The sequence below is a fragment of the Macaca fascicularis genome, chromosome 7, assembly GCF_037993035.2.
Source record: "Macaca fascicularis isolate 582-1 chromosome 7, T2T-MFA8v1.1".
In the NCBI taxonomy this organism is placed as follows: domain Eukaryota; kingdom Metazoa; phylum Chordata; class Mammalia; order Primates; family Cercopithecidae; genus Macaca; species Macaca fascicularis.
Window position 1 is genome coordinate 145,677,266 of NC_088381.1, and position 27,634 is coordinate 145,704,899.

Here is a 27,634-nt window from a genome sequence, read left to right on the forward strand (position 1 = left end):
CGTATATTCCTTGATAATACATAATCAAGTTGGCAGCCCTTATAAAGCATTTCAGATTAGAGGGAAGAGTTTTACAATTAGGACATCCTGTTAGCTCAAAAGAACATCTAACAGATTCGTTGACATGGAATTCTTTAATATAAGCAATCACCTTACAACCATACTGAGATATAAAATTGCTATGGTCTATATTTACTATCATATGATGGTTTGGGGGTTGGGGAAGTGGATACAATTTAGATGTAGCACAGGAATCATTTTAAATAAGCTAGAAACAGCTCTTTTATCTAACTACATTTAATAATTTTATCCCACTAGAATTTTGAGGAAAACATGTCAATGACTGAAATAGTTAGTATGATTTTTGACATTCAAATTAATTTGGTTTCCTGGCTGTTTCATTATACATGCAATCTATATCCCAATGAAACCATGGTAACTGTCATTACTTATTTTACTAAAAACTCAGGTCACAAAATGATTTCTACAGGCTATTTGATTTTCATCCAGTTACAATTTTACAGCTTTTCTATGTTGTCAATTCTGATGGCCACTTTACTGGTTTTGAGGGCCCAATTTATCCACAGAGCCATTGTAACTTTTACAACTTAGGAATTACTAACCAAGACTGTCATTAATTAAACACTTTCACACTTTGCTCCTCCTTCTACATGTACGTTACCCTCAACTCAAGAGTAAGAGTCTCTGCTTCTCTATGACGTCATTTATCCAGGGAGATGAAATATGCCAATTAACACCAGCAGGAATCTTTTTAATGCCTATTTATTTTTATTTTTGAGATACAGTCTCGCTCTCACCCAGGCTGGAGTATAGTGGCACGATCTTGGCTCACTGAATCCTCTGCCTCCAGGGTTCAAATGATTCTCCCACTTCAGCCTCTCGAGTAGCTGGGACTACAGGCACATGCCACCACACCCAGCTAATTTTTGTATTTTTAGTAGAGATGGGGGTTTCACCATGTTGGCCAGGCTGGATGAACTCCTGACCTCAAGTGATTCGCCCGCCTTGGCTTGCCAAAGTGCTGGGATTATAGGTGTGAGCCACCGTGCCCAGCCTCTTTTTTGTGTTTAAAATATGACTTGAAAAATGTATTAGGCTCATGGGATGATCAGAGCATAGAAAACTGTTCCTTTGGGAAGAAAATATTTTATATTTGCATTTAACCCTCACTCAGAATTCTACCTTTGTATTGCAGCATTTCCTCTACTTTTCAGAACTTTAAGTCCTCAGCCTTTGGTGAGCCATAAACTTCCCCAATCCATACTTTATGCCCTTGTATATGTATTTAGTTTGTTCCATACATTTATATTTACTAAAAGTGCTTTGCAAATTTTCTCAAATTATTTTATGGATAGCTCTGTCTTTCTGAACTGTAAGTTAAACTTCTGTTAAGAATGAGCTGATTTTCACTTCTTTCAAAACTGCTCTTCTCAATTGCACTAGATGCATATAAAGTACTATGCATATAAAATGATCTCAGTAAAAGCATGACAGCTTATTTCCTGTCTAAAGAGGCACATAATCCATTTGTCTCACCATTTAAGGTAGGAAAAGAACCGACTATAACAGTCCAAATTTACTACTACATCCTTTTCAAAAATCTGATCTCAATTCTGTTTTCCATATTCCCATCATTCTCAATTCTGACTTAAGTGATGGAAGAAAAGATTAATTCCAAAGACAGTCAACTAGAGCTAAGACAAAGTTAAGTATAAGAAAATTAAGTGCTAATGTATTAAGTTATCAAACTGAAGAAGAAAGGGAGAGAAGCAAAACTGATCTTAGTGGACTAAAAACTCTGCTCTAAAAGGTACAAAAAGGCCACTCTTCATGATTGGTACCTATCTTTTTTTGTGTGAGACGGAGTCTCACTCTGCCCAGGCTGGAGTGCAGTGGCGCCATCTCAGCTCACTGCAAGCTCCGCCTCCCAGGTTCACACCATTCTTCTGCCTCAGTCTCCCGAGCAGCTGGGACTAGACGCCCACCATGACCACGCCCGGCTAATTTTTTGTACTTTTAGTAGACATGGGGTTTCACCATGTTAGCCAGGATGGTCTCGATCTCCTGCCCACATCGGCCTCCCAAAGTGCTGGGATTACAGGGGTGAGCCACCGCGCCCAGCCTCCATGATTGGTACGTATCTTAAATAACACCTACCTCTTATCAGGAGCTGCCCTGGAAAGATTCCGGTCATGCTGTCTCTCTTTTCGCCTGTCATGCCGGATTTCATCCCTCTCACGTGCCTCCCCATCCTCTGTTGTGAACAGTTGAAAAGTACTTCACTGTAATATCTATTATATGTGTGCATATGTGTACGTGTGTATATAATTTTTTAAAAAGAGACAGGGTCTCACTCTGTCACCCAGGCTGGAGTGCAGTAGCATGAACATGGTTCACTGCAGCCTCTACCTCCTGGATTCAAGTGATCCTCCTGCCTCATCCTCCCAAGTACCTGGGACCACAGGTGTGTGCCACCATGCCTGGCTAATTTTTTAATGTTTTGTAAAGATGAGGTCCCTCTATGTTGTCGATGCTGGTCTCAAACTCCAGGCTCTAGTGAACTTCCCACCTAGGCCTCCCAAAGTGCTGGAGTCACAGGTGTGAGCCACTGCACTCAGCCCCATTAATTTTTTTTTTTCTTTTTGAGACGGACTTTCGCTCTTGTTGCGCAGGCTGGAGCGCAATGGTGCGGTCTCAGCTCACTGCAACCTCTGCCTCCCGGGTTCAAGTGATTCTCCTGCCTCAGCCTCCCAAGTAGCTGGGATTACAGGCATGCGCCACCACGCCCAGCTAATTTGGTATTTTTAGTAGAGACGGGGTTTCTCCATGTTGGTCAGGCTGGTCTCAAACTCCCAACCTCAGGTGATGTGCCCGCCTCAGCCTCCCAAAGTGCTAGGATTACAAGCGTGAGCCACCGCGCCCAGCCTGTTTGGGTTTGTTTTTTTTTTTTTTTTTTTGTGAGAAGGAGTCTCACTCTGTTGCCCAGGCTGGAGTGCAGTGGAGTGATCTCAGCTCACTGCAACCTCTGCTTCTCGGCTGCCTCAACCTCCCAAGTAGCTGGGATTATATGCGTGCACCACCATGCAGGCTACTTTTTTATTTTTAGTAGAGATGGAGTTTCACCAAGGTAGTCTCGAACTCCTGACCTCAAGTGATCCGCCGCGCCCAGCCAATATTTTGAACAAGAGAATATTACAAACTTCTTTGTAGTCACATTCAGCCTTTTAAACCTTACTTGCAATTAATTTAAGTCTAATAAATAATATTAATTTTTGAATGTGAATTCTAGAATCAAGCATGCAGCTAAAATATTTAAGGTAAAATGTACTGCCGTCTTCAACTTACTTTGAAATGCAATGCAGTAAATCAGATGGATAGATGGACAGATGGGCAAATATGTGATAAAGCAAATTTATCAACGTTAATTGCTTTTAAATTTTATTTTTATTGATATATAATTATACATATTTATGGGGTATATATATTTGATACATCAATAAAATGTGTAATAATCAAATCAGGGTAATTAGGATATCCATCACCTCAAACATTTATTTGAGTTGGAAACATTATAGCTATTTTGCTATATACAATAAATTATCATTAACTATTCTCCCCATTGTACTAGGAACATTAGAACTTACTCTTTCTGTGTTTTTGTACCATCAACCAATCTCTCTTCACTCCCTATCCCCAACATCCTTCCCAACCACTGGTAACCACCATTCTACTCTCTACTTTCCTGAGACCAACTTTTTTAGCTCCCACATACAAGTGGGAAGATTCGGTATTTGTCTTTCTGTGCCAGGCTTATTCACTTAATAACCTTCAGTTCCATCCATATTGTTGCAAATTACATTTCATTCTTTTTTAAGGCAGAGCAACATCCCATTGTGTATATAGACCACATTTTCTTTTTCCATTCACCCACTGGACATATTCTGTGTATCTTGGTTATTGTAAAGAGCACTGCAATGAACATGGAGTGCAGATATCCCTTTTTGATTTGATATACTGATTTTCTTTTGGATATATACCCAGCAGTGGATTGTTGGATTGTGTAGTGGTTCTATTTTCAGTTTTTTGAAGAACTGCCATATTGTTTTCCACAGTGGCTGTACTAATTTACATTCTTACTAACAATGTACTAGTGGAAGTTCCCCCCGCTTCTGTATCCTCACCAGCATCTGTTATTGTCTTTTTGGTGATAGCCATTTTAACTGGGGTGACATAGTATCTCACCGTGGTTTTGATTTGAAGTTCCCTGATGATTGGTGATGCTGAACATTTTTTCATACACCTGTTGGCCATAAGTATGTCTTCTTTTGAGACTGTCTATTCAGATCATTTGCCCATTTTAAAATCAGATTATCTGGTTTCTTTGCTATTGAGTTCTTGTACATTCTGGTTATTAATTCTTTCTAAAATGAATAGTTTGCAACCATTTTCTCCCATTCTGTAGGTGGCCTCTTCAGTCTGTTGACTGTTTGCTGTGCAGAAGCTTTTCAGCTTGACGCAATCCCATTTGTCTATATTTGCTTTTGCTATGTTTTTGAGATTTTACCCAAAAAATCTTTGCCCAGACCAATGTCCTGAAGCATGTCCCCAATGTTTTCATCTAGTAGTTTCATAGTTCAGGCCTTATATTTAAGTCTTTAATGCATTTTGATTTGATTCTTGTACGTGGTAAGAAATAGAGGTCTATTTTCATTCTTTTGCATGTGACTATTTGGTTTTTACAGCACTATTTATTGAAGAGCCTATCCTTTCCCCAATGTATGCTTTGGGCATCAGTGTTAAAAATCCACGCATTGGCTGGGCATGGTGGTGGTTCATGCCTGTAATGCACTTTGGGAGGCCGAGACGAGTGGATCACTTGAGGCCAGGAGGTTGAGACCACCCTGGGTGTAATGGCAAAACCCTGTCTCTACAAATAATACAAAAATTAGCCAGGCATGGTGGTGCATGCCTTAGACCCAGTTACTTGGGAGGCCAAGGCGGGAGGATAGCTTGAGCCTGAGAGGCAGAGGTTGCAGTGAGCTAAGATTACATCACTGCACTCCAGGCTGGATGACAGAGTGAGACCTTGTCTCCAAACAATCAAAAATTCCATGCATTTACAGCCAATCCATTTATTTCTGGGTTCTCTATTCTGTTCCACTGGTCTATGTGTCTGTTTTTATGGCAGTACCATGCTGCTTTGGTTACTATAACCTTGTAGTACACTTTGAAGCCAGGCAGTGTGATGCCTCCAGTTTTCTTTGGTTATTTGGTTTTTTTTGTGGTTCCATACAAATTTTAGTATTGTTTTTTCTATTTCTGTGAAGAATGTCATTGGTATTTTGACAGGGAGTGCATTGTGTCTATAGCTAGCTTTGGGTAGTATGAACACTTTAACAATACTAATTTTTCCAATTCATGAGCATGGGCTATCTTTCCATTTTTTGTGTGTCTTCTACAATTTCTGTTCTTAACATTTAATTTTATTTTTCTAAAAAAGAGATAGGGTCTCACTATGTTGCCCAGGGTGGTCTTGAACCCCTGACCTCAAGTAATCCTTCTGCCTTGGCCTCCCAAAGTGTTGGGATTACAGGTATGAGCCACCATGCTCAGCCTCCTCTTCAGTTACTTTCATCAGTCTTTTATCATTTTCTTTGTGGTGATCTTTCACTTCTTTGGTTAAGTTTATTCCTAGGAGGCCACATGCAGTGACTCATGCCTGTAATACCAGCACTTTGGGAGGCCGAGGCAGGCAGACCACCTGAGGTCTGAGACCAGCCTGGCCAACATGGTGAAACCCCATCTCTACTAAAAATAAGAAAAATATTAGCCAGGCGTGGTGGTGTGCGCCTGTTGTCCCAGCTACTCGGGAGGCAGAAACACAAGGATTGGTTAAGCCCGGGGAGCAGAGGTTGCAATGTGCTGAGATCACGCCACTGCATTCCAGCCTGGGTGACAGAGTGAGACTCCATCTCAAAAAAACACACAAACGAACAAACAAACAAACAAACAAAAAATTTATTCCTAGGTAGTTTTTTTGTAGCTACTATAAATGGGACTGTCTTCTTTTTCAGCTTGGGTATGCTATTTGTATATAGAAATGCTACAGATTTTTGTATGTTGCTTTTGTATCTTGTAATGTTACTGAATTCGTTTATCAGTTTTAAGTTTTCTGGTGGTGTCATTAGGTTTTTCTAAATATAGGATTCATAATGTCTCTGATCAAGTATAATTTGATGTCTTCCTTGTTTTTTTTTCTTTTTTTTGGTTTGAGATGGAGTCTTGCTTTGTTGCCCAGGCTGGAGTACAGTGGCGTGATCTCAGCTCGCTGTAACCTCTGCCTCCCGGGCTCAAGCAATTCTTGTGACTCAGCGTCCTGAGTAGCTGGGATTACAGGTGAACGCCACCATACTCAGCTAATTTTTGTATTTTTAGTAGAGACAGGGTTTTACCATGTTGCCCAGGCTGGTCTGGAACTCCTGACCTCAAGTGATTTGCCCATCTCAGCCTCCCAAAGTGCTGGGATTACAGGTGTGAGCCACTGTGCCCAACCTTCCTTTCCAATCTGGATGCCCTTTATTTCTTTCTCTTGCCTAAATTCCACCAGCAAGGACTTCCAGTCCCATGTTGAATTACAGTGGTGAAAACGGGCATCCTTGCCTTGTTCCAGATCTCCGAGTAAAGACTTTCAATGTTTCTCCATTCAGTATAATGTCAGCTGTGGGTTTGTCATATATAGCCTTAAATATTTTTAGTTATGTTCCTTCTAAGCTCACTCTGTTGAGAGTTTTTATCATGAAGGGATGTTGACTTTTTTCAAATGCTTTTTCAGTTTCTATTGAAATGATGCTATGGTTCTTATTTTTGGTTCTATTATTGTGATGTATCACACTTACTGATTTGCATATACTGAACCATCCTTGCATCCTTGGGATGAAGGATAGTTCAGTTGATTATGAAGAATGATCTTTTTTAATGTGTTGTTAAATCTTTTTTAATGTGTTCTATTTGTTAGAATTTTGTTAAGGATTTTTGCATCTATGACTATCAGGGATGTTAGCCTGTGGTTTTCTTTTTTGTTGTATATTTGTCTAGTTTTGGTGTCAGGATAATAATGACCTTGTAGAATGGATTTGGAAGCATTCCCTTCTCTTCAATTTTTTGGAATAGCTTGAGTAGAACTGGTATTTAGTTCTCTAAATGTTTGGAAGAATTCAGCAGTGAAGTTGTCAAGTCCTAAAGCTTTTCTTTCATGGGAGCAATGTTAATTGTTTAAAAAAAAAATTAAGTGTATAATCTAGGTGGCAGGAGATATGGGTGTTCATCATATAATTCTTTCAGCTTTTCTGTATGTTTGAAAATTTTCATAATAAAATGTCAGGAAAGGCTGGGTACGGTGGCTCATGCCTGTAATCCCAGCACTTTGAGAGACTGAGGCAGGTGGGTCACCTGAGGTCAGGAGTTTGAGACCAGCCTGGCCAATATGGTGAAACCCCATCTCTACTAATAATAGAAAAAATTAGCTGGGCATGGTGATGGCACCTTTAATCCCAGCTACTCGGAAGGCTTAGGCAGGAGAATCGCTTGAACCCGGGAAACGGAGGTTGCAGTGAGCTGAGGTTGCATCATTGCACTTCAGCCTGGGCAACAGGAGCGAAACTCTGTCTCAAAATAATAATAATAATAATAATAATAATACTTTAAAAATCAGAAAAAAAGAATTATGCATAATGTTTCCCTTATATTTTCAAAGATTCTATTGAATAAAGAACTGTCTGCTTATTTCCCTTAGGGGCTGGCTGGATCTTGATTTCCACTGCGTTTATATCTATCTTCATTTTTTTCTACCCTCGTCTGTCTGAGGGAATGGAGTACAGTTGACAGCATAAGATCTGGAGCAAGCCTGTCTAGATTCAAATCCTGGTTCTATAGCCAATTAACCATGTGACCTGGGCAGATTACTTAATCACTATGAGCCTTAGTTTCCTGCAGTTTCCTGCTCTGTAAAACAGTCACAATAATAGTACTGCTACATAGGGTCACCCCAGGGATTAAGAGATAATACAAATAAAGTACTCAGAGTGGTGCCCACCATAATAAGCACCTGATAAATGTTAGTTTTTACTACTATCTGGCAAGAGATTCATTAAAATTTTTAATTTCTTGAGAACCATTCTGTTGTTGTTTTCTTATTAGAGAACTCAGATGCAGTAAGTTTTACTTCTAATTATATTCTATGGTTAGGTATACAACCAGGCAGGTATTTATATCTCACCTTATTAAGTCATTCATATATAACCGAGGGAAGTAGCTCACTACTTAAAACTCTGGTTATTTCCCTATGGTTGAACTCTAGACTCCTGTAACCAATTATCTGGCACCTCCATCTTAAACTTAACATATCCTTAACTGTATTAAATTCTTCATCTTTCCCTCCCAAACATGTTCCTCCTGCAGACTTCCCAATATTAGTAAATAAAAGTAATATTTACTTTTATCCTGAGAAGTTGGCAATTTAATCCCTCCCAACTGCTTAGGATAAAAGTTCTGGAGTCATCCTTAACTCCTACTTCTTTTTTGTATCTCCACCTAATCCACAAGCAAATTTTGTCAACTCTACCACCAAAATACGTCCAATATGGGACCATGTTTTTGCTACCTCTTGTTACAGTTTATTTGGAAGGCATTAGCCCATGCCCACTCCACAGTATTCTATTTTTAACACAGCAGCCAGGGAGGTCTTTTAAAAATATATGTTGGGGAAATGGTCACACGGTACGAAATCTCATTTACGCAGGATGAGTAACTTCTGGAGATCTAAAATGCTGTATGGTAACTACAGTTAACAGTACTGCATTGTATATTTGAAATTTGCTAAGAGAGTAGATCTTAAATGTTCTCACCAAAACATTTAAAAAGTAACTATAAGAGATGACTGATAAGTTAATTAGCTTGACAGTGGTGAATATTTCACAGTGTATATTAAAACATCATGTTGTATATTTTATACAATTTTTGTTAATTATACCACAATAAGGCTGGAAAACAATATGTCAGGTCACATCACTATGCTCAAAACCCTGCAATTGCTTCCCTTTTCACTTGTCGTAAAAGCTTTATCTTTAGGTTAAAAGGCCATACATGATCTGGCCACTACTCTTCCCACCTGTCCTAAATATTCTGACACCTCATCTCCTGCTTATCCCCTTCTTTCTCATACAATCCAGTCACGTTGGCCTGCCTGCTCTTCCTTGAGCCACACTAGGCATACTTCCATCTCAGTCGTGTACCTGCTGGCCCTTCTGTGTGGGATGCTCTTCCCCCAGAAATCCACATGGTTTGCTTCCTTACTTCCTTCAAGTATTTCTGCTAACAGTACCATCTCAGAAGCGAGGGCTATTTGACCACTCTCACCTTCCAGCAATTTTATATCCTCCTTCCCTGTATTATTTTTCTTCCATATCAATTATTACCTTTTACTATACTACATCATTAACTTTTGTCTGTCTACACTCACTAGAATGTTGATTGTTATATCCCATCCCCCTACCCACTGTCTAGCAAAAACACCTTGTGTCTAAAAGAGAACCTTGCACACAGCAGATGCTCAATATGAACTAAATAGATGAAAGAATGAATAAATGTACCAGGTAAGAATTCAGTAATGAAAAAAACCACCCTCACAGAATTTCTTGAATTATAATTAGGACTCGACTTCCCATTCTAATTGAATTAATACACCAATGTAGACCACTAAGTAAAGTCAGAGAGAAAATACTGGCAGATTTAATGATGCATTAGAGCCTACAAGGTAGAAAAACTCCGGATTATTTCACCATATGAGGGAGTGGAATTATTCAGTTAGATACCTAATTTCTCTTAAGTTTTGAGATTAAAATAAGAGAAAATCAAGCCTATCATTTGAGTAATAATGCAATTTTTAAAAGTACATTGCTCAGAAGTTTAAAAACTTCTGGTACAGTCCCAAACTGAAGACCCACTTTTTTATTATCTCCTGTTGCTTCAGTTTACTAAGGCAGAGATTACTCTCCATTTCTACACTATATCTGAAGTATCTAAATTTTGTTTAGATGTACCTAACTTTATATGCAGTAGGAAAAAAAAGATTTTCTAAAATAGATGTATTTTGTTCACCAAGTAAAATTCAATTCAGTAATGAGAATGTCATACCTTTTTCCACGTGAGTTTTGATCCCAGCTCTTCTCTCCCTGGCTTTCTGAGCCATTTCTCTAAGTTTCTCTTCGTGTTTTTCCTTTTCTTTCTGAGCCATTTTTCTCTCTACTTGGGCACGCATTTCCACAGCTTCACGAGCCTGTTAGTAAAGTCACATGTTAAACAGGACACTATCATGGGATAAATATTTATGGCTGTCATCCAGCTCCCTAAAATCTGGCTGGTAAGAGCAATCATACAGAATTCAGATTTGTTACTGCTAATTAAAACAAAGAATCTTGTCCACTAAAAGATATCCTGCCTGGAAGACACTGCAAGGTCAGCTTTCTTCTCTGGGAATATTTTAGTGATTGAAACTATAGTGACCCCAATTAATCTTGTAAATCAAGTGTTTCACTAATGCTTTCTCAGAAACAATCTAAAAAACAAAAGTAAAGCCAGGCATAGTGGCTCTCTCCTGTAATCCTAGCACTATGGGAAGCCAGAGTGGAAGGACTGCTTGAGCTCCGGAGCTTGGGACCAGCCTAGGCAACATAGTGAGATACATCTCAAAATAAATCAATAAATAAAAAGGGACTGGTTACATTTTCAAAATGAATCAAGTCAACTCAAGATAAAATCTTAACTTACATCTGCTAGATAATTTTTATAAGGAACTCACTGTGATACAAGACTTTTTTTTATGTTCTAAACACATGCTATGATGCATGTGAACTTCAATATCATTTATTAATTCCATAATATTTATATTTATATATATTTTTTGAGATGAAGTGTCTTACTCTGCTGCCCAGCCTGGAGTACAGTGGTGCAATCTTGGCTTACTGCAACTTCCGCCTCCTGGGTTCAAGAGATTCTCCTGCCTCAGCCTCCCAAGTAGCTGGGATTACAGGTGCCCGCCAGCTAATGTTTATATTTTTAGTAGAGATGGAGTGTCACCACATTGGCCAGGCTGGTCTTGAACTCTCGATCTCAAGGAATCCACCAGCCTTGGCCTCCCAAAGTGCTGGGATTATACGCATGAGCCATTGTGCCTGGCCTAATTTCATAATATTTAATACATTATGCAATATTAATAGATGGCCAATGCTATGAACGCCATTTTATGTAGCATTCAATTCATTAGAATGTTTATCTGTCTTTGCCTGCAACTGCCTTTTTGTGGGACAGCTACATCTAAAATACAGGAAAATTTGAAATCAAGAATTACGAAACCTAGCAGTCTTCACAAAATGGGATCATCCCCAGCAAATCATTATTCTGGCATGTTGTGAGGGAGCCGGATCACCATTGTGGGGTGTATGTACACATCTACAAAGGCTAGGAGCATGCAGACAGCTGCCAACTAGCAGCTGCCATTTCTGACACACGTACCATGGGTGAGACTCTCTCTGGGTGCTTGGTACTATAGTTAAATTATCAGTACCTTAGGTAACCAAGAATGGATTTTAAAAGTAACAAGAGCATTAAACAAATTATAACCAACCAACCTTCCGATCAGCAATGTAGAGGGCTTCTGCCAGTTTGGCGAAATTTTCATTTATGTGTACTGTCTGTAGTCCTCTTCCATCAGCAGCCAGACGTTTGTCTAATGGAATTGTATAACCCTAGGGTGAAAGCAGACAGAAAACCCAGTCACAGAAGTGCTTCAATTAATTATTTGAAGTTAAATTAATTTAATTTTTTTCGAGCTGGAGTCTTGGCTCTGTCACCCTGGCTGGAGTGCAGGGGTGCCATCTTGGCTCAATGCAACTTCTGTCTCCTGGGTTCAAGTGAGTCTCCTACCTCAGCCTCCCAACTAGCTGGGACTATAGGCGTGTGCCACTACACTCAGCTAGTTTTTGTATTTTTAGTAGAGACAGAGTTTCACCATGTTGGCCAGGGTGGTTTTGAATTCCTGACCTCAGGTGATCCACCCTTAGCCTCCCAAAGTGCTGGGATTACAGGCACGAGCCATCAAGCCTGGCTAAAATTAAATTAAAATATGCCCACATTTTAGGACCCACTTAAACTTAACTGGGGTTCTTTTTCCTTATATCTTTCTTCACAACGACGCAAAATAACAGCAGCTATCAATGAGTGCTTTATGCAGAAGATCAAACACATCTATGGTCTCATTTAACCTTCATAATAACTCTATAAAGCTTCTAACATTGTGTCCATTTCACTGATGCTTTGGTAACATCCCCAAGGTCATACCGTTAAAATAAGTGGAGGACTAGGATTTAAACTCAGACAGTAGGATTTCAGAACCCAACCTCTGGAAAAATAGATACTTGTGCTGATAATTGTGGATTTTAATAAAAGGAAATCAGTGTCAAACAGTTCAACAGTTGCTCCTCAAATAAATGTAACAGTCAAACAAAGGCAGAATAAATCACTATAATCTTAGCATCTATAGGAAGTTAAATCTGCTGTACTCTCTTAATGATCTGTTATATTCTTAGAACCCTGAAGTTTTAGTAAATAGAAAAAAAAAGGCTGGGTGCAGTAGCTCAAGCCTGTAATCCCAACACTTTGGGAGGCCAAGGCAGGTAGACTGCTTGAGCCCAGGAGTTCAAGACCAGCCTGGCAACATGGTGAAACCCTGTCTCTACCAAAAATACAAAAAAGTAGCCAGGTACGGTGGGGCACACTTGTGGTCCCAACTACTTGGGAGGCTGAGGTGGGAGGAATGCCTGAGTGTGGGAGGTTTAGGCTGCAGTGAGCCATGATCATACCACTGTACTCCAGCCTGGGCAACAGAGCGAGACCCTGTCTCAAAAAAAAAAAAAAAAAAAAGAAAAGAAAAGAAAAAGAAAAAAGAAAAAAACCGTTTGCTAAACCACTGACATTCTACATTCTAAAACTTTGCATCCCATTTCAATAACTCAAGAACTATACTTGAATATCTATGTAACTTTCAGGCTTAGTTTTATTTTCCAGATACCTGACTAGTCTCTCAAATGTTGACCTTTAAGTCCATGGTCTCATAAAAATGAAGCGTTACAGAACCAGCTCAAGATACCATCCAGTTACATAATATTCATGAACTCGAATCAGACCAGTCAACAACCTCTTTGTTTAGGGTGAGTACATAAATTCTCTTAAGAAACCTGAAATGGCCTTCTTTATCCATCAAAAGTAAAACCATGAACTATGATTCAGGGAAGAGGAAAGAGTAATTAGGGAACCTATCCCACAATCAACAGATTCTTAACAACTCCTAGAAACTTTGGCGATTATTAGAGACATATAGCTTAAGCCTTCACTACTACAGAGCCAAGTAGTTGAATATAAAAGCACTTAAAGTATGCAAACATTTACTCTGTTCTTGTCATATAATCTTTTACACCAGTTTACTTTCTTTTGGAAACAATTTTTAGACATAAATTTGAGTTTTCTAAATACCATCTTGTATTTATATGGCACTTTATTATACTTATTCCTTCTCTATGTTTCTGCTAGCTACAATTCACTAAAAGAACTGATATGGGGCCAGATGCGGTGGCTCACACCTGCAATCCCAGCCCTTTGGTTGGCCAAGGCCAGCGGATCACAAGGTCAGGAGATCAAGACCATCTGGCCAACAGGGTGAAACTCCATTTCTACTAAAATACAAAAAATTAGCCGGGCGTGGTGGCATGCGCCTGTAGTCCCAGTTACTCAGGAGGCTGGGGCAAGGCAATCGCTGCAACCTGGGAGGCGGAGGTTGCAGTGAGCTGAGATCATGCCACTGTACTCCAGCCTAGTGACAAAGTGAGACTCCATCTCAAAAAAAAAAGAAAAAAAAAAGAACTGACACGGTATTCATGTGCCTGGCACACTAACATTTCTATTACATTAAAAAAGTCACCAAATTGGGCATTCCTTTTTGAAAATACTCAGTTAAGCCATGTGTTGTTTCAACTACAGTTACGCAGGCTGTAGTTGTTTTATTGGTATTTTCCAGTAGGTTATAATACTAACAGAGACTGATTTGACAACTTAATTACCTTTGCATTTTTCCAGTTAGAAATACAAGGAGGAATCTTCCACTCTTGTTGTTCCTTTACAGTCATCTGAGAGAAGAGTGAAAGAAGAGACAGGTTTAGATTTATAGTCTACAAAGTAAATCTTAAGTATAATCTTTATCTCCAAAGATAGCTCCATATACACTGACATATGCACAGACATAGTAAAAGGCCAACAGTCCATTTGTTTGCTAGCACTAGTTTACCATATAATTCTAGTAATAACTTTGAACTACTGGGAAAAATGGAAAATAATCTAGAAATTATTCTTGACAGTTACAAATGTTGGCTAGTATTTTTCCATATTTAAAGCGATGCGACTTCTTTTTTCTTTTTTATTTTATTGAGACGGAGTTTCGCTTTTGTTGCCCAGGCTGGAGTGCAATGGTGTGATCTCAGCTCACCACAACCTCCACCTCCTGGGTTCAAGTGATTCTCCTGCCTCAGCCTCCCAAGTAGCTGGGATTATAGGCATGCGCCACCACGCCCGGCTAACTTTTTTTTTTTTTTTTTTTTTTTAAGTAGAGACGGGGTTTCTCCATGTTGGTCAGGCTGGTCTTGAGCTCCTGACCTCAGGTGATCCGTCCGCCTCGGCCTCCCAAAGTGCTGGGATTACAGGCGTGAGCCACCATGCCTGGCCAATGTGACTTCTTTTGGATGAAAAATTGTTCTTTTGATTAATAAAATATATCTTAAAAAGTCACTCAAATTATCAGGGACCTAATAAACCCATATATTCATTTCCAATAACATCCTTTAACTGAAACAGCAGACCCTGTCCATTCCATTAAAAGTAGGGTTTGGGTTACTAATAACAAAACGTATAGCTAACATGTTATATACATTCTCATAAGCATTCTTGAAACTTCATCTTGAAAAATAAAAAAAGAAACTACAAGTCAATGTGGTGACATGCACCTGTACAGGCATAGGGAAGTTATCTATAAAATTAATAACCATAAGTAGAAAAAAAGATTTTGGACTACAGCAAAGAATACCTTTCGGCTAGGAGAATGCATGACAGGTGCAGGAGGAGAAGGTGGTCCCCGGGGAATTTTCTTATTAATCCTGAAGTATAAATCAAACACAACCACACAGTGATATAGTTTCCTCCCTTTTAGTCATCATACCAAGTCTCCCCTCCTTTTTCTTGCATAAAAGTTTCAAACATAGACAAAAACAGAGATTGTATAATGATATACACTTACCACTCCACTTCTAAAATGAATAAAACTTGGCCAACTTTGAAATCGTTACTCACCCCACCTCCACAACATTACTGTCATTTTGCAGAGTAATATACTTTTTTTCCATTTTAAAAAGCAGCTTGAGGCTGGGTGCGGTGGCTCACACCTGTAATTACAGCACTTAGGGAGGCCGAGGTGGGCAGATCGCCTGAGGTCAGGAGATCGAGACCATCCTGGCTAACACGGTGAAACCCCGTCTCTACTAAAAATACAAAAAATTAGCTGGGCGTGGTGACAGGTGCCTGTAGTCCCAGCTATTCGGGAAGCCAAGGCAGGAGAATGGCATGAACCCAGGAGGCGGAGCTTGCAGTGAGCTGACATGGCGCCACTGCACTCTAGCCTGGGTGACAGAGTAAGACTCTGTCTCAAAAAAAAAAAAAAGGCAAGTTTATTGAGATAATTGACATTTATTAGCTATACATATTTAAAGTATATAATTTGATTAAATTTTGACACAAATATGCACCTGTGAAATCATCATCACAAGCAAGATAGTGAACATGTCTATCATCCCCAAAAGTTTCTGCTTGCCCCTTGCCTATTCCTCTTGTCCCTCTCATCTCCTCTCTGTCCCTACCTCCTTCCCCAGAGGCAACCACCGATCCTTCTGTAACTACAGGTTAGTTTGCATTTCCTGGAGTTTTATATAAATGGAATCATACTGTATGTACTTGTTTTCATCTGGCTTCTTTCACTCAGCATAATCGTTTTGAGATTCATCCATGTTATTGTGTGTATTAGTAGCCTATTCCTTTTTACTTACTTGAACCTTGGAGGCTCCATTGGATCTTTCTGCATTTCTACCATCCGAATAACCCTCTGTTTAGCTCCAGAGTTGAATGCCACTCCTTGCTGAGATGGTGTATATCTGAAGAAAGCAGATAAAAACTAAAGGTGTAATTAGTTCAAGCTTTCAGTAGGTATTTTCCTTCTATTACAATCTTAAGCTAGACTACATTTTCAATTCCTTTCGCAAAGTATTAACAGAAAATTAACACAATATTTAGACAAAGCAGACAGCAAGAAGGATAAAAGAACATAAATTACGAGTTACAGTAAAAAACTTGAGTGGTATTAGTTTGCAAATAACCCATCCTCATATGTTTTCCAACATGGAAGGTGCAGAGTTCAGTTTCACAGACAAGCAGTCTAGAAAATAGTACCTATTTGGTATGCCTGCATCTGAGGAAAAAATACTCATAATAATCCCAGCAGGCAACTTACAGTTAGCAGTTTTTGATTAATCATAGGTTATAAAACAGAGAAAAAATAATGACAGAAGCCCTACCAACTCTGAATTTTCCCTTAATATCTGTATGTAATTCATCTCTCTATGCAGCTTTAGTCAAGTGAAACGTCTCAAAATTTAGAAGTATTATAAAGATATCTATTACCTATAAATAATAATTGTGATTTAGGTCATATACCACAAGTAATTGTTAATTTCTAAAAATAAAAAATATAATTTGAAAATAGCATAGGGCCAGGCCGGGTGGCTCATGCCTGCAATCCCAGCACTTTGCGAGGGCGAGGTGGGCGGATCATCTGAGGTCAGGAGTTTGAGACCAGCCTGGCCAACGTGGTGAAACCCTGTCTCTACTAAAAATACAAAAATTAGCTAAGCATGGTGGTGCAAGCCTGTAATCCCAGCTACTCAGGAGGCTGAGGCAGGAGAATCGCTTGAACCCAGGAAGCAGAGGTTACAGTGAACCAAGATCGTGCCATTGCATTCTAGCCTGCGTGAAAGAGTGAGACTGCGTGACAGAGCAAAACTCCATCTCAAAAAAAAAAAATGAAAGAAAGAAAAGAGCATAGGCTGGGCACAGTGGCTCACGCCTATAATCCCGGCACTTTGGGAGGTTGAGGAGGATGGATTATTTGAGGTCAGAAGTTCGAGACCAGCCTGGCCAACATGGTGAAACCCTGTCTCTACTAAAAAAAAATACAAAAATTAGCCAGGTATGGTGGTGGGCACCTGTAATCTCAGCTACTCGGGAGGCTGAGGCAGAAGACTCTCTTGGGAAGCAGAGGTTACAGTGAGCCAAGATCACACCACTGCACTCCAGCTGGGGCAACAGAGCAAGACTCTGTCTCAAAAAAAAAAAAGCATAGAAAGAGGCCAAGTGTAGTGGCTCAAGTCTATAATCTCAGCACTTTGGGATGACAAGGCAGGAGGACTGCTTGAGCCCAGGAGTTCGAGAACAGTCTGAGCATCACAACAAGACTCTGTCTCCACAAAAAATTAAAATATTAGCCAGGCATGGTGGCATCAAGGCAGGAGGATCACTTGAGCCCAGGAGGTGGGGGCTGCAGTGAGCCATGTTGGTGTCACTGTACTCCAGCCTGGGCAACGGAGAGACCTTATCTCAGAAAACAAACAAAAACCAAAGTGGACACCTTAAAAAATTCTGCTTTCAGCTGTCTGCAAAGAGAGTACACAGGCTTCAAGTCATTATTCAAAACAATGCATTCATAATGGTTGCTAAGTGGGTTAGTGAAAGAATACCATGAACCCCCAAGCTGAATCAAGTTCAAAATGAAACTAAGTCTTCTAGGCATGATTCATACCGGATATACTGAGCAGGAGCCAGTTTGTCAGCTGCCCGAACTGGCATGGCTGCGGCGACCTTCTGTGATACAGATTTTTCTAAGGCTACTCTTGTCTTTTCTGTTATCTGAAATAGGAAATGTCACATTGAGAGTCTGGAAGTTAATCAGGATGTAAACAGTCATCGAATATATCAATTCCCAGTTACCTCTTTAATAGCTTCTTCATCGGGCCTTTGCAGGTCTGGATCATCTGCATTCATAACTTCCTTTGGAACCAGGTCAGTATATTTGCTATAAATGACCTAAAATGTTCAAACACAAGCAGGCTTAAGAAAAGCAAACAATGAAAAGAAACCTCATTAGCCATTTCAGATGCCAACATGTTCTCTCAGCACACTTAAAAATTTAGGACACTCAGACATTATCTTTTAGATTTTAAAACCAAGGAAGTTTAAAATATATACACAAATTGCTACCTTGGCTGTAAGTCAATAATTTTCCCTTGACCTCATCCATTTAAATTATTTGAGATCTTCTAATCAAGTCAGTATCCAAATAAACCATGCCAATAAAATCGTGCATCGATGATCACTAGAACTTGAAATTAATGATAATATAAATTACCTATAGCACCATTATCTTGGATTACAAACTCATCAGAATTTAAGTCAGGTTACCAAATAATTTCCAAATTCACTGGGCCTGGAAAATTTTATTGACCTCATCCTACTTATAATGCTTCTCTTTTTTGCCATCAACTCTATTTATAGACTAAGAAAATAAACAAGTGCCATAGTTAAAAAACCCAGAACGCTTTCTTCCATGAAAAAAGAAAAAAAAAAGTAAAAGAAAAATATATTCTATATATACAACTTATTTTATATCCATTATCCAATTGAGGCCTGTTACATGACTTCTACTAGGCCCAACATTGTTTCTATTACGCTGACACTGATGTGGCAGGCTCTTAACAAACAGAATATTGGTTACTTTCAGGTCCATCTATACTTCTTAAATATTTTCATAAAAAGTTACGTGGCATATTTTAAAGTAAAAAAGAGATACAGAGGAGCCGATGCGGTGGCTCATGCCTGTAATCCCAACACTTTGGGAGGCTGAGGCGGGTGGATCATGAGGTCAGGAGATCGAAACCATCCTAGCTAACATGGTGAAACCGGGTCTCTACTAAAAATACAAAAAATTAGCCAGGCGTGGTGGCAGGTGCCTGTAGTCCCAGCTACTCGGGAGGCTGAGGCAGGAGACTGGCTTTAACCCGGGAGGTGGAGCTTGCAGTGAGCCAAGAGTGTACCACTGCACTCCAGCCTGGGTGACAGGGGAAGAAACCGCCTCAAAAAAAAAAAAAAAAAGAGAGATACAGAAAATTCAACAAATAATAGGCATTCTACCTTTAATGCTTTCATCAGAAATTCTTTGAGGTACATAAAAAGAAAGGACAACTTATGAATATCAAAGAAAATGAAATTAATAGGCACTTGAGATTTTCAACAAATTATTTTTTGTAGAATTGTTTACCACTGCCAAAGTCTTACATTAATAAGTTTATCATACATTATTCTTTAAAACAATTTAAAGGAAATGCATGCTATTTCTAATTTTCTACTCCAAACAACAGAGCAAAAAAGTGTGAGCCACTTTATGGTTTATGCAACTTGACCTGACTTTGCCTATGCCTTCAATCTCCCCTTACAACTCTCACTTTCTCACTAATTATGCTTCAGTCACACTAGCTCACCTTCTGTTTCTTGAACATAACATACTTTTCCCCAATTCCAGGCCTTTACAGAGTTCTGTTTATCATTCTTCAAGTAAGCTCTCAATCTGTCCGTCTCAGATCAAAGAACGTCCTCCTTTACCGAGGCGGCTTCTGATTGCCTTGGTAGCAACCCCTCCCGACCTAACCATTTGCTCCATAGCACTGTTTACCTTGATCAAGACTGTTCACAGCATGAAATTATCTACTTGTTTATTATCTGTCTCCCCTATTAAAACAATAAAAACAGGGCTGGGCGCGGGGGCTCACACCTGTAATCTCAGCACTTTGGGAAGCCAAAGCGGGTGGATTACCTGAGGTCAGGATTTCAAGACCAGCCTGAACAACATGGTGAAACCCTGTCTCTCCTAAAAATGGCAAAATTAGCTGGGCATGGTGGTGGGTGCCTGTAATCCCAGCTACATGGGAGGCTGAGGCAGGAGAATCGCTTGAACCCAGGAGGCGGAGGTTGCTGTGAGCCGAGATCATGCCATTGCACTCCAGCCTGAGCAACAAGAGCAAAACTCTATCTCAAAAAAAAAAAAAAAAAAAAGTCTCTCCTGTGCTTATAATAATGACTGGTCCTATATTTGATCAATATTTTTTGTACAAGTGAATAAATAAATGAATTTTAGAGATATTCTGTTACACGCTAAAGGTGTTTATTGGCCGGGAACAGTGACTCACGCCCGGGAACAGTGAATCTCAGCATTTTGGAAGGCCAAGGTTGGAGGATAGCTTGAGCCCAGGAATTTGAGACCAGCCAGGGCAACACGGCAAGATCCAACTCTATTTTAAAGAATGGATAGATGAATGAATAAATAAATAAGTTTATATTTTAGGCCCTATAGAACTTTCTATAAGCTACTGATTTCCCAGAAAAAACTATCTCACGGCTATACACTAAAATCTCCAGCTTGTTTTTCTCAGGAATGAGAAGAGGGAGCAGGTAAGAAAGCCTAAGATGATTTAGCAAAAAACATGTACTACTGATATGTGAGTTATTAGTGTCACCATACTCTAAAAGTGTTGATTTTGGAAGGGACCATAAAAGCTCACTCTACTGAAAAGAGTGAGGCTCAGTACATTAAGATCATACAGCTACTAACTGCCTCAAAAGTCTTATTTCCTCTCAGCATGGAAAAACCTATACAACCATAAGCTGAAAATTACATAACAATACTAGAAAAAAATACCAATTCTATGAAGAGTTAATCATGAAGAGTTTATCACTTCTCCACAGCAATCGTTATAAGCAAAGGATTCTAAGTAAATGGTTCCCTGCTAGTCATGTGTGTTCAACATAAAGTGTCAATACTAATTTAGCATACAAGAGTCATTTGCTGCTCCTTATTTGGGCATTCCAAAGTTAATAACCCTTCAAATGAACATCAATAAGATTCTAGCATCTCACAAGGCTCAGTGAAGGACATCTGAAGAGCAAGGTTCCTCCGTAGTAATTAATTATAAAACCCACCCCCAATTTTTTTCTTTTCTTTTGTTTTTTTTTTTGAGACAGAGTCTTGTTCACCCCAGCCTGGAGTGCAGTGGCCGGATCTCAGCTCGCTGCAAGCTCTGCCTCCCGAGTTTACGCCATTCTCCTGCCTCAGACTCCCGACTAGCTGGGACTACAGGCGCCCACCACCTTGCCCAGCTAATTTTTTGTATTTTTTAGTAGAGACAGGGTTTCACCGGGTTAGCCAGGATGGTCTCGATCTCCTGACCTCGTGATCTGCCCGTCTCGGCCTCTCAAAGTGCTGGGATTACAGGCTTGAGCCACTGCGCCCGGCCTCCAATTTTTTTTTTCTTTTGAGACAAAGTCTTGCTTTTGTTGCCCAGGCTGGAGTGCAATGGCGTGACCTCGGCTCACTGCAACCTCCGCCTCCCGGATTAAAGCCATTCTCTTGCCTCAGCCTACCAAGTTTCTGGGATTACAGGCGCATGCCACTATGTCCGGCTAATTTTTGTATTTTTAGTAGAGATGGGGTTTCGCCATGTTGGCCAGGCTGGTCTCGAACTCCTGACCTCAGGCGATCCACCCGCCTCAGCCTCCCAAAGTGCTGGGAGTACAGGCGTGAGGCACGGCACCTGGCCGAAACCCCAAGTTTTATAGTCTGAGAATTAAATGTGCTGAGGAAACTGAGTACATTCCAGGAGGCAAATGGGCTGGGGAGCATTATCTGAAAAATACAATATACTCTTGAAGGTATCAGAAGCACAAATAAGCTTTGTGAACAAGATAAAGTAGTAACTCATCTGTAAAACAGATATTACAGAAAACAGGCAAATAACTAGACTAAAAGGATAAGCCTGTCAAAACATTCACTATGTGAGGTAGAAAGAAAACGCTATCTAGCTTAGCTACTGTGTGAAATCATACAAACAACATATAATTTATCATGGGGTCAGTTTAAAGTTGTTACAGTTTTTTAGGGGTAATACGTTGAAGGCATTCTTTTGGGTATAGTATGTAACATTTCTTTTCTTTAAGAGACAAGGTTTCATTATATTGCCCAGGCTAGTCTCAAACTCCTGGCCTCAAATGATCCTCCCACCTCGAGCTTCCCAAAGTCCAGGGATTACAGGCATGAGCCAATGCACTTGTCCTGTATGTAATATTTCTTACATAACTATTTCAGAAGGAAAAATACATACACCAAGCCCTTTATTTCAAGATTTATCACTTGGCCGGGTGCAGTGGCTCACACCTGTAATCCCAGGACTCTGGGAGGCCAAGGTGGGCGGATCACCTGAGGTCGGGAATTGGAGACCAGCCTGACCAACATGGAGAAACCCCGTCTCTACCAAAAATACAAAATTAGTCAGGCGTGGTGGTGCAGGCCTGTAATCCCAGCTACTCGGGAGGCTGAGGCAGGAGAATCACCTGAACCCAGGAGGTGGAGGTTGTGGTGAGCCGAGATCAGGCCATTGCACCCCAGCCTGGGCAACAAGAGCAAAACTCCATTTCAAAAAAAAAAAAAAGATTTATCACTCAAATCATAATTAGGAAAAAAAAGCATTTGGTTGTATCAAGCTTTACACTAAAAAAACTTTTTCATTCCCAATTTTGCATTACTAATAAGTCGTATACACAGTACTCATTTCCCATGTAGAGAGATCAATTGCCTTAGACTTGTCCTAGAATATTATATCTTAGAATCCTCACTGATTCTTCTCACCTCGTATACCTACCACCTAGCATTTTCCATTCTTTCTCATTCACTGTTAATATTTCAGTGAGAACTCCCTGGTTTCTGAAGAATACCAGACCTCTTGGAAGTAAATCAGAAATCTTGGTCCAAATTCAGAAATCCAATAATCTGTTCAGTCTCAGGAATAACAAATTTTTTAAATCCTATTTTATATATTATGCAGCTCATTTCTATTTCTTCTAAAACAGGAAAATCAGTGATTGTCAAACAGGGCATCACTGCCACCTCTAACTCCTCTCTCCCAGTGCCTTTGTAAATGTGTGAGGTGTTTCTAGTTAAGACAATGGGGGTAGGATGGGGACACCACTAGGATTTATAGGTAGTGCCACTTATGCTAAACACTGTACAATGCTAAAGACGGTCCCAAACAATCAAGTGCTCCCCCAATGCCAATGGCGTGTAATAATTACTCAATTAATGTTGAATTATTCAATGCATTCCAAACTTCATGCATGAATCTATCCACTTCTAGAAAACAAACAAACAAAAAGATATAAACCTGAAAGTGGTCCCAGTTTGGGGTTCTAGTGGCTGCATTATAGACAAAAGGAATGATCTGGCCGAGCATAGTGGCTCATGCCTGTAACTCCAACACTTTGGGAGGCCAAGGTGAGTGGATCACCTGAGGTTAAGAGTTCAAGACCAGCCCAGCCAACATGGTGAAACCCTCTCTCTACTAAAAATACAAAAAAATTTGCTGGGCGTGGTGGTATGCGCCTGTAATCCCAGCTATGTGGGATGGTGAGGCAGGAGAATCACTTAAACCTGGGAGGCAGAGGTTGCAGTGAGCCAAGATTGCACCATTGCACTCCAGCCTGGGCAACACAGCAAGACTCCATCTCAAAAAAAAAAAAAACACAAACAAATAAATTTAAAAAAAAAAAGAAAGAAAGAAAAAAAAAAAGGAATAATGCTTTGGAGACCTTATTTGGCCAAGATACTAAACTCCAAAAATAAATAGTTCAGTCTGAACAGTTCTACTCTATTTCGAATACAAAATAATCACCAATACAGACAGTGATTTAAACATCATTCCCTAGAAATCAGATAAAACTCTTGGTTTCTAGTCTTGAAATATAATACAAAATGGACCAAAGCTGTATTTCATTCAAAATAACACAACCTGCCAATGCCAAATTGTTGCCCTTAGATGTTGCTTTTTGCTACCAAATGGGACTGGAGAGGTAGCACATACCAATAAAGAAGAGTGATTACCCCCAAGGAGAGATGCACCAAAACAAAGGCAACTGAAGTGAAGTGAAGGCCTCCATGATATAGGGTACATTTCCAGTATATGTTCTCCATGTATAGGGGCCTAATTTTCCTTTTGCAGGAGTGGACTACACTTCCTCACTGGCTTCAGGAGAAACGGTTTTGTGTTATACAATGAAAACCACTATTATTTGCTGAACCAACACTGGTGGATGCCTTATGTGTCAAACTTTCAGGCAGTAAGACACCAAAGAGGGAAATACAAATATATAACCCCTACCCTTAAAAACATTATAGTCAAATGATATAGATTATGAGTGAACATACAATTACAACAAAAGGTGATGACTGTTATGATAAACATTGGGAGTAGAGAAGAGGGACACTCAGTCTAGCCAGGGAAGGTCCAAGACAACACCCTGGAATACTGAAGAATGAGTTGAGAACGGAAAGCAATAGAATTAAGTCAGAGAACGAATAAGGGTAGAATTTTCTAGGAAAAAGAATATCCATGGGAAGTCTCAAGAGAGAATGTGTCATATTATGGGAGCTACAAGTAGTTCCTCATGGCAAATATTTATAGGGAATGCCTGAACATTTTTTCTTCTTGGTTGGGCATAGTGTCTCACGTCTGTAATCCCAGCACTTTGGGAGGCTGAAGCAGGTGGATTGCTTGAGGTCAGGAGTTCAAGACCAGCCTAACCAACATGGCGAAACTCATCTCTACTAAAAATACAAAAATGAGCTGGGCCTGGTGGCAAGTGCCTGTAATCCCAGCTACTCAGAAGGCTGAGGCAGAAGAACTGCTTGAGCCGGACAGGCTGAGGTCACAGTGAGCTGAGATTGCCCTACTGTACGCCAGTCTGGGTGACAAAGCGAGATTCGGTCTCAGAAAAAAAGTTTTTTTCTTCTTAACCACCTTGGCTGGGTGCAGTGGTGCACAACTGTAATCCCAACACTGTGGGAGGCCAAAGCAGGCAGATCATTTGAGCTTAGGAGTTTGAGACCAGTCTGGGCAACAAGGTGAAACCCTGTCACTACAAAAAATACAAAAATTAGCCAGGTGTGGTGGTGTGCACCTGTAGTTCCAACTACTCAGAAGGCTTGGGTGGAAGGATCACTTGAGCTCAGGAGTTCAAGGCTGCAGTGAGCCGTTATTGCGCCATTGCACTCCAGCCTGGGTGACAGAGCAAGACTGTGTCTCGAAAACAAACAAGAACACGTATAATAGTATTTATTTTATAGTGAAAACAAACAGAATGGCTAAAACTGAACTGTTTATTTCTGGATTTCAGTATTCTGATGAGAGTTGAAGCTAGGCCAGAAAAGTGAGTAAGGGGTCAAGCATGCCACAGCAGCTTAGTCCTTACCCATGGAAGCCATAGAAAGATTTTAATTGTGCACACTTGCGTGTATGTGTATATACATGATGAGAGAGAAAGAAACAGACATGGGTGAATTTGTTTGTTCACGCCAGCAAGAAAAATGGCAACGAGATGGTTCCAGGCTGCAGTAAATCAAGCAAGAAATGAAAACGGCCTGAACTAAGTAGTAGAGAGGGGAATATACTTGAGAAGTGTTAAGAAAATACGATAGTTTACAGAGACTAAATAGATGGAAGGTCTGAGGGAAACAAGAACCAGAATGATTGCTAAGCAGAGAGAACATATGGGCAGTATGTGTCACATGTGAAATTTGAATAGCCTTTGAGCCAGTAAGTCCACATCTAAGAATTTATTTTAAACAAATAATCATGTTTGACAAGATGTTTGTATGTGGATCTTGAATATATTTGTCTATAAAGCTAAAAACCACCAATGCTTAACAAAACTAGCAGATAACCACATGATGGAATCCTATACAGATTAATAAAAAAAAAAAAAAATGAAGTAGACCTATATGTACTAATAAAAATTGTCAAATATGTTAAGCAAAAAAACAAAACAAAACAAAACAAACCAAGTCAAAGGAAGTTATGGGCATTAGAATCCCATTCATGTAAACAAAAGTTTCTAAGTGTGTATGTATACGTAAAATGAGGATATAAATATCTAAATCCATAACGAAAATGTGGACTTATATGCATCACTGTAGTTAACAGCAGTTACCTCTGGGAAGTAAAATAGGAGAAAAGTGAGCAGGACTGCATATACTTGTGACATATACTTATGGTATCTTTTATCATAATATATTATTTGCATAATTTTTTTTTTTGAGACAGAGTCTTGCTCTGTCACCCAGGCTGGAGTGCAGTCGTTCCATCTCAGCTCACTGCAAGCTCTGCCTCCTGGGTTCATGCCATTCTCCTGCCTCAGCCTCCCAAGTACCTGGGACTACAGGTGCCTGCCACCACGCCTGGCTAATTTTTTGTATTTTTAGTAGAGACCGGGTTTCGCCGTGTTAGACAGGATGGTCTCGATCTCCTGACCTGGTGATCCACCCGCCTCAGCCTCCCAAAGTGCTGGGGTTAGAGGCGTGAGTCACTGCATCTGGCCTATTTGTATAATTTTTTTTAATCAATATGATAGTAAGAAAAAATGACTCCCAGGCTTTCAGCATAAACAATTATGAAAATACCACTACCATTTACTGAGTTAGAGAAATAGCAGGTAGATTAAATGGAAAATTATGTATTTAAGTTTGGATTTGATTAAGTAGCACTTTAGGGAAATGCAGATACACTTGCCCTTGTAGACAGTAAGATATAAGGACCTACAGCGCAGCAGAGAATACTGGGCTGGACACAGACTGAACAGTCTATCAGCATATGAGTGGCAAACAAATTACATTAGTTAAAGAGAATGTGCTGTGTTTTTTGGTTAGAGTCACAGAATGATTAAAAGAAAAAATATATATATAAAGAGAATGGGCTGTAAAAAAATGTGTTAAGAGACCTTTGCCAGGGAGCACCTCATCAAACTGGTTTAGGTGAGGCCATTTTGTAGTGACTTGAAGACTGAAAGGAAAGTGAAGAATAGGGCAAAAACAACTCCTGAAAGAAGTCTGAAAAAAGTGAAGAAAATTAGGTGGTAGCTAGAGGGAACACTGAGAGTAGGTACTCAGGGAAAAGCCTATCTTTCAAAAGATAAGAAAGGCCAGGCAGTCTCACGCCTATAATCTCAGCACTTTGGGAGGCCAAGGTGGGTGGATCACAAGGTCAGGAGATTGAGACCATCCTGGCTAACAGTGAAACCCCATCTCTACTACAAATACAAAAAATTAGCTGGGCATGGTGGTGGGCGCCTATAGTACCAGCTACTTGGGATACAGAGCAAGACTCCGTCTCCAAAAAAAAAAAAAAAAAGTAGTAGCCAGGTGTGGTGGTGTGTGCTTGTAGTCCCAGTTACTTGGGAGGCAGAGGTGAGAGGATCACTTGAGCCCTGGAGGTCAAGGCTGCAGCAAGCCATGATCTCACCACTGTACTCTAGCTTGGGA

At 40.0% G+C, this 27,634-nt stretch overlaps 1 protein-coding gene across 3 annotated transcripts in view; it reads right to left on the reverse strand.

Moving 5' to 3' along the window:
• Window positions 1-27,634, reverse strand: part of SNW1 (SNW domain containing 1) — a 43,739-nt gene that overhangs the window by 3,515 nt on the left and 12,590 nt on the right. For 2 of the 3 annotated variants that reach the window (XM_005561908.5, XM_005561906.5), the window contains exons 4-11: window positions 18,211-18,306; window positions 18,023-18,129; window positions 16,218-16,322; window positions 15,206-15,275; window positions 14,190-14,255; window positions 11,706-11,822; window positions 10,213-10,354; window positions 2,179-2,275 (exon numbers count right to left, since the gene is read on the reverse strand). In XM_005561908.5, coding sequence (XP_005561965.1) covers window positions 2,179-2,275; window positions 10,213-10,354; window positions 11,706-11,822; window positions 14,190-14,255; window positions 15,206-15,275; window positions 16,218-16,322; window positions 18,023-18,129; window positions 18,211-18,306 — 800 coding nt within the window. The remainder of the gene's footprint in view (window positions 1-2,178; window positions 2,276-10,212; window positions 10,355-11,705; window positions 11,823-14,189; window positions 14,256-15,205; window positions 15,276-16,217; window positions 16,323-18,022; window positions 18,130-18,210; window positions 18,307-27,634) is intronic. The other variant, XM_065549138.2, reaches the window with a different exon arrangement.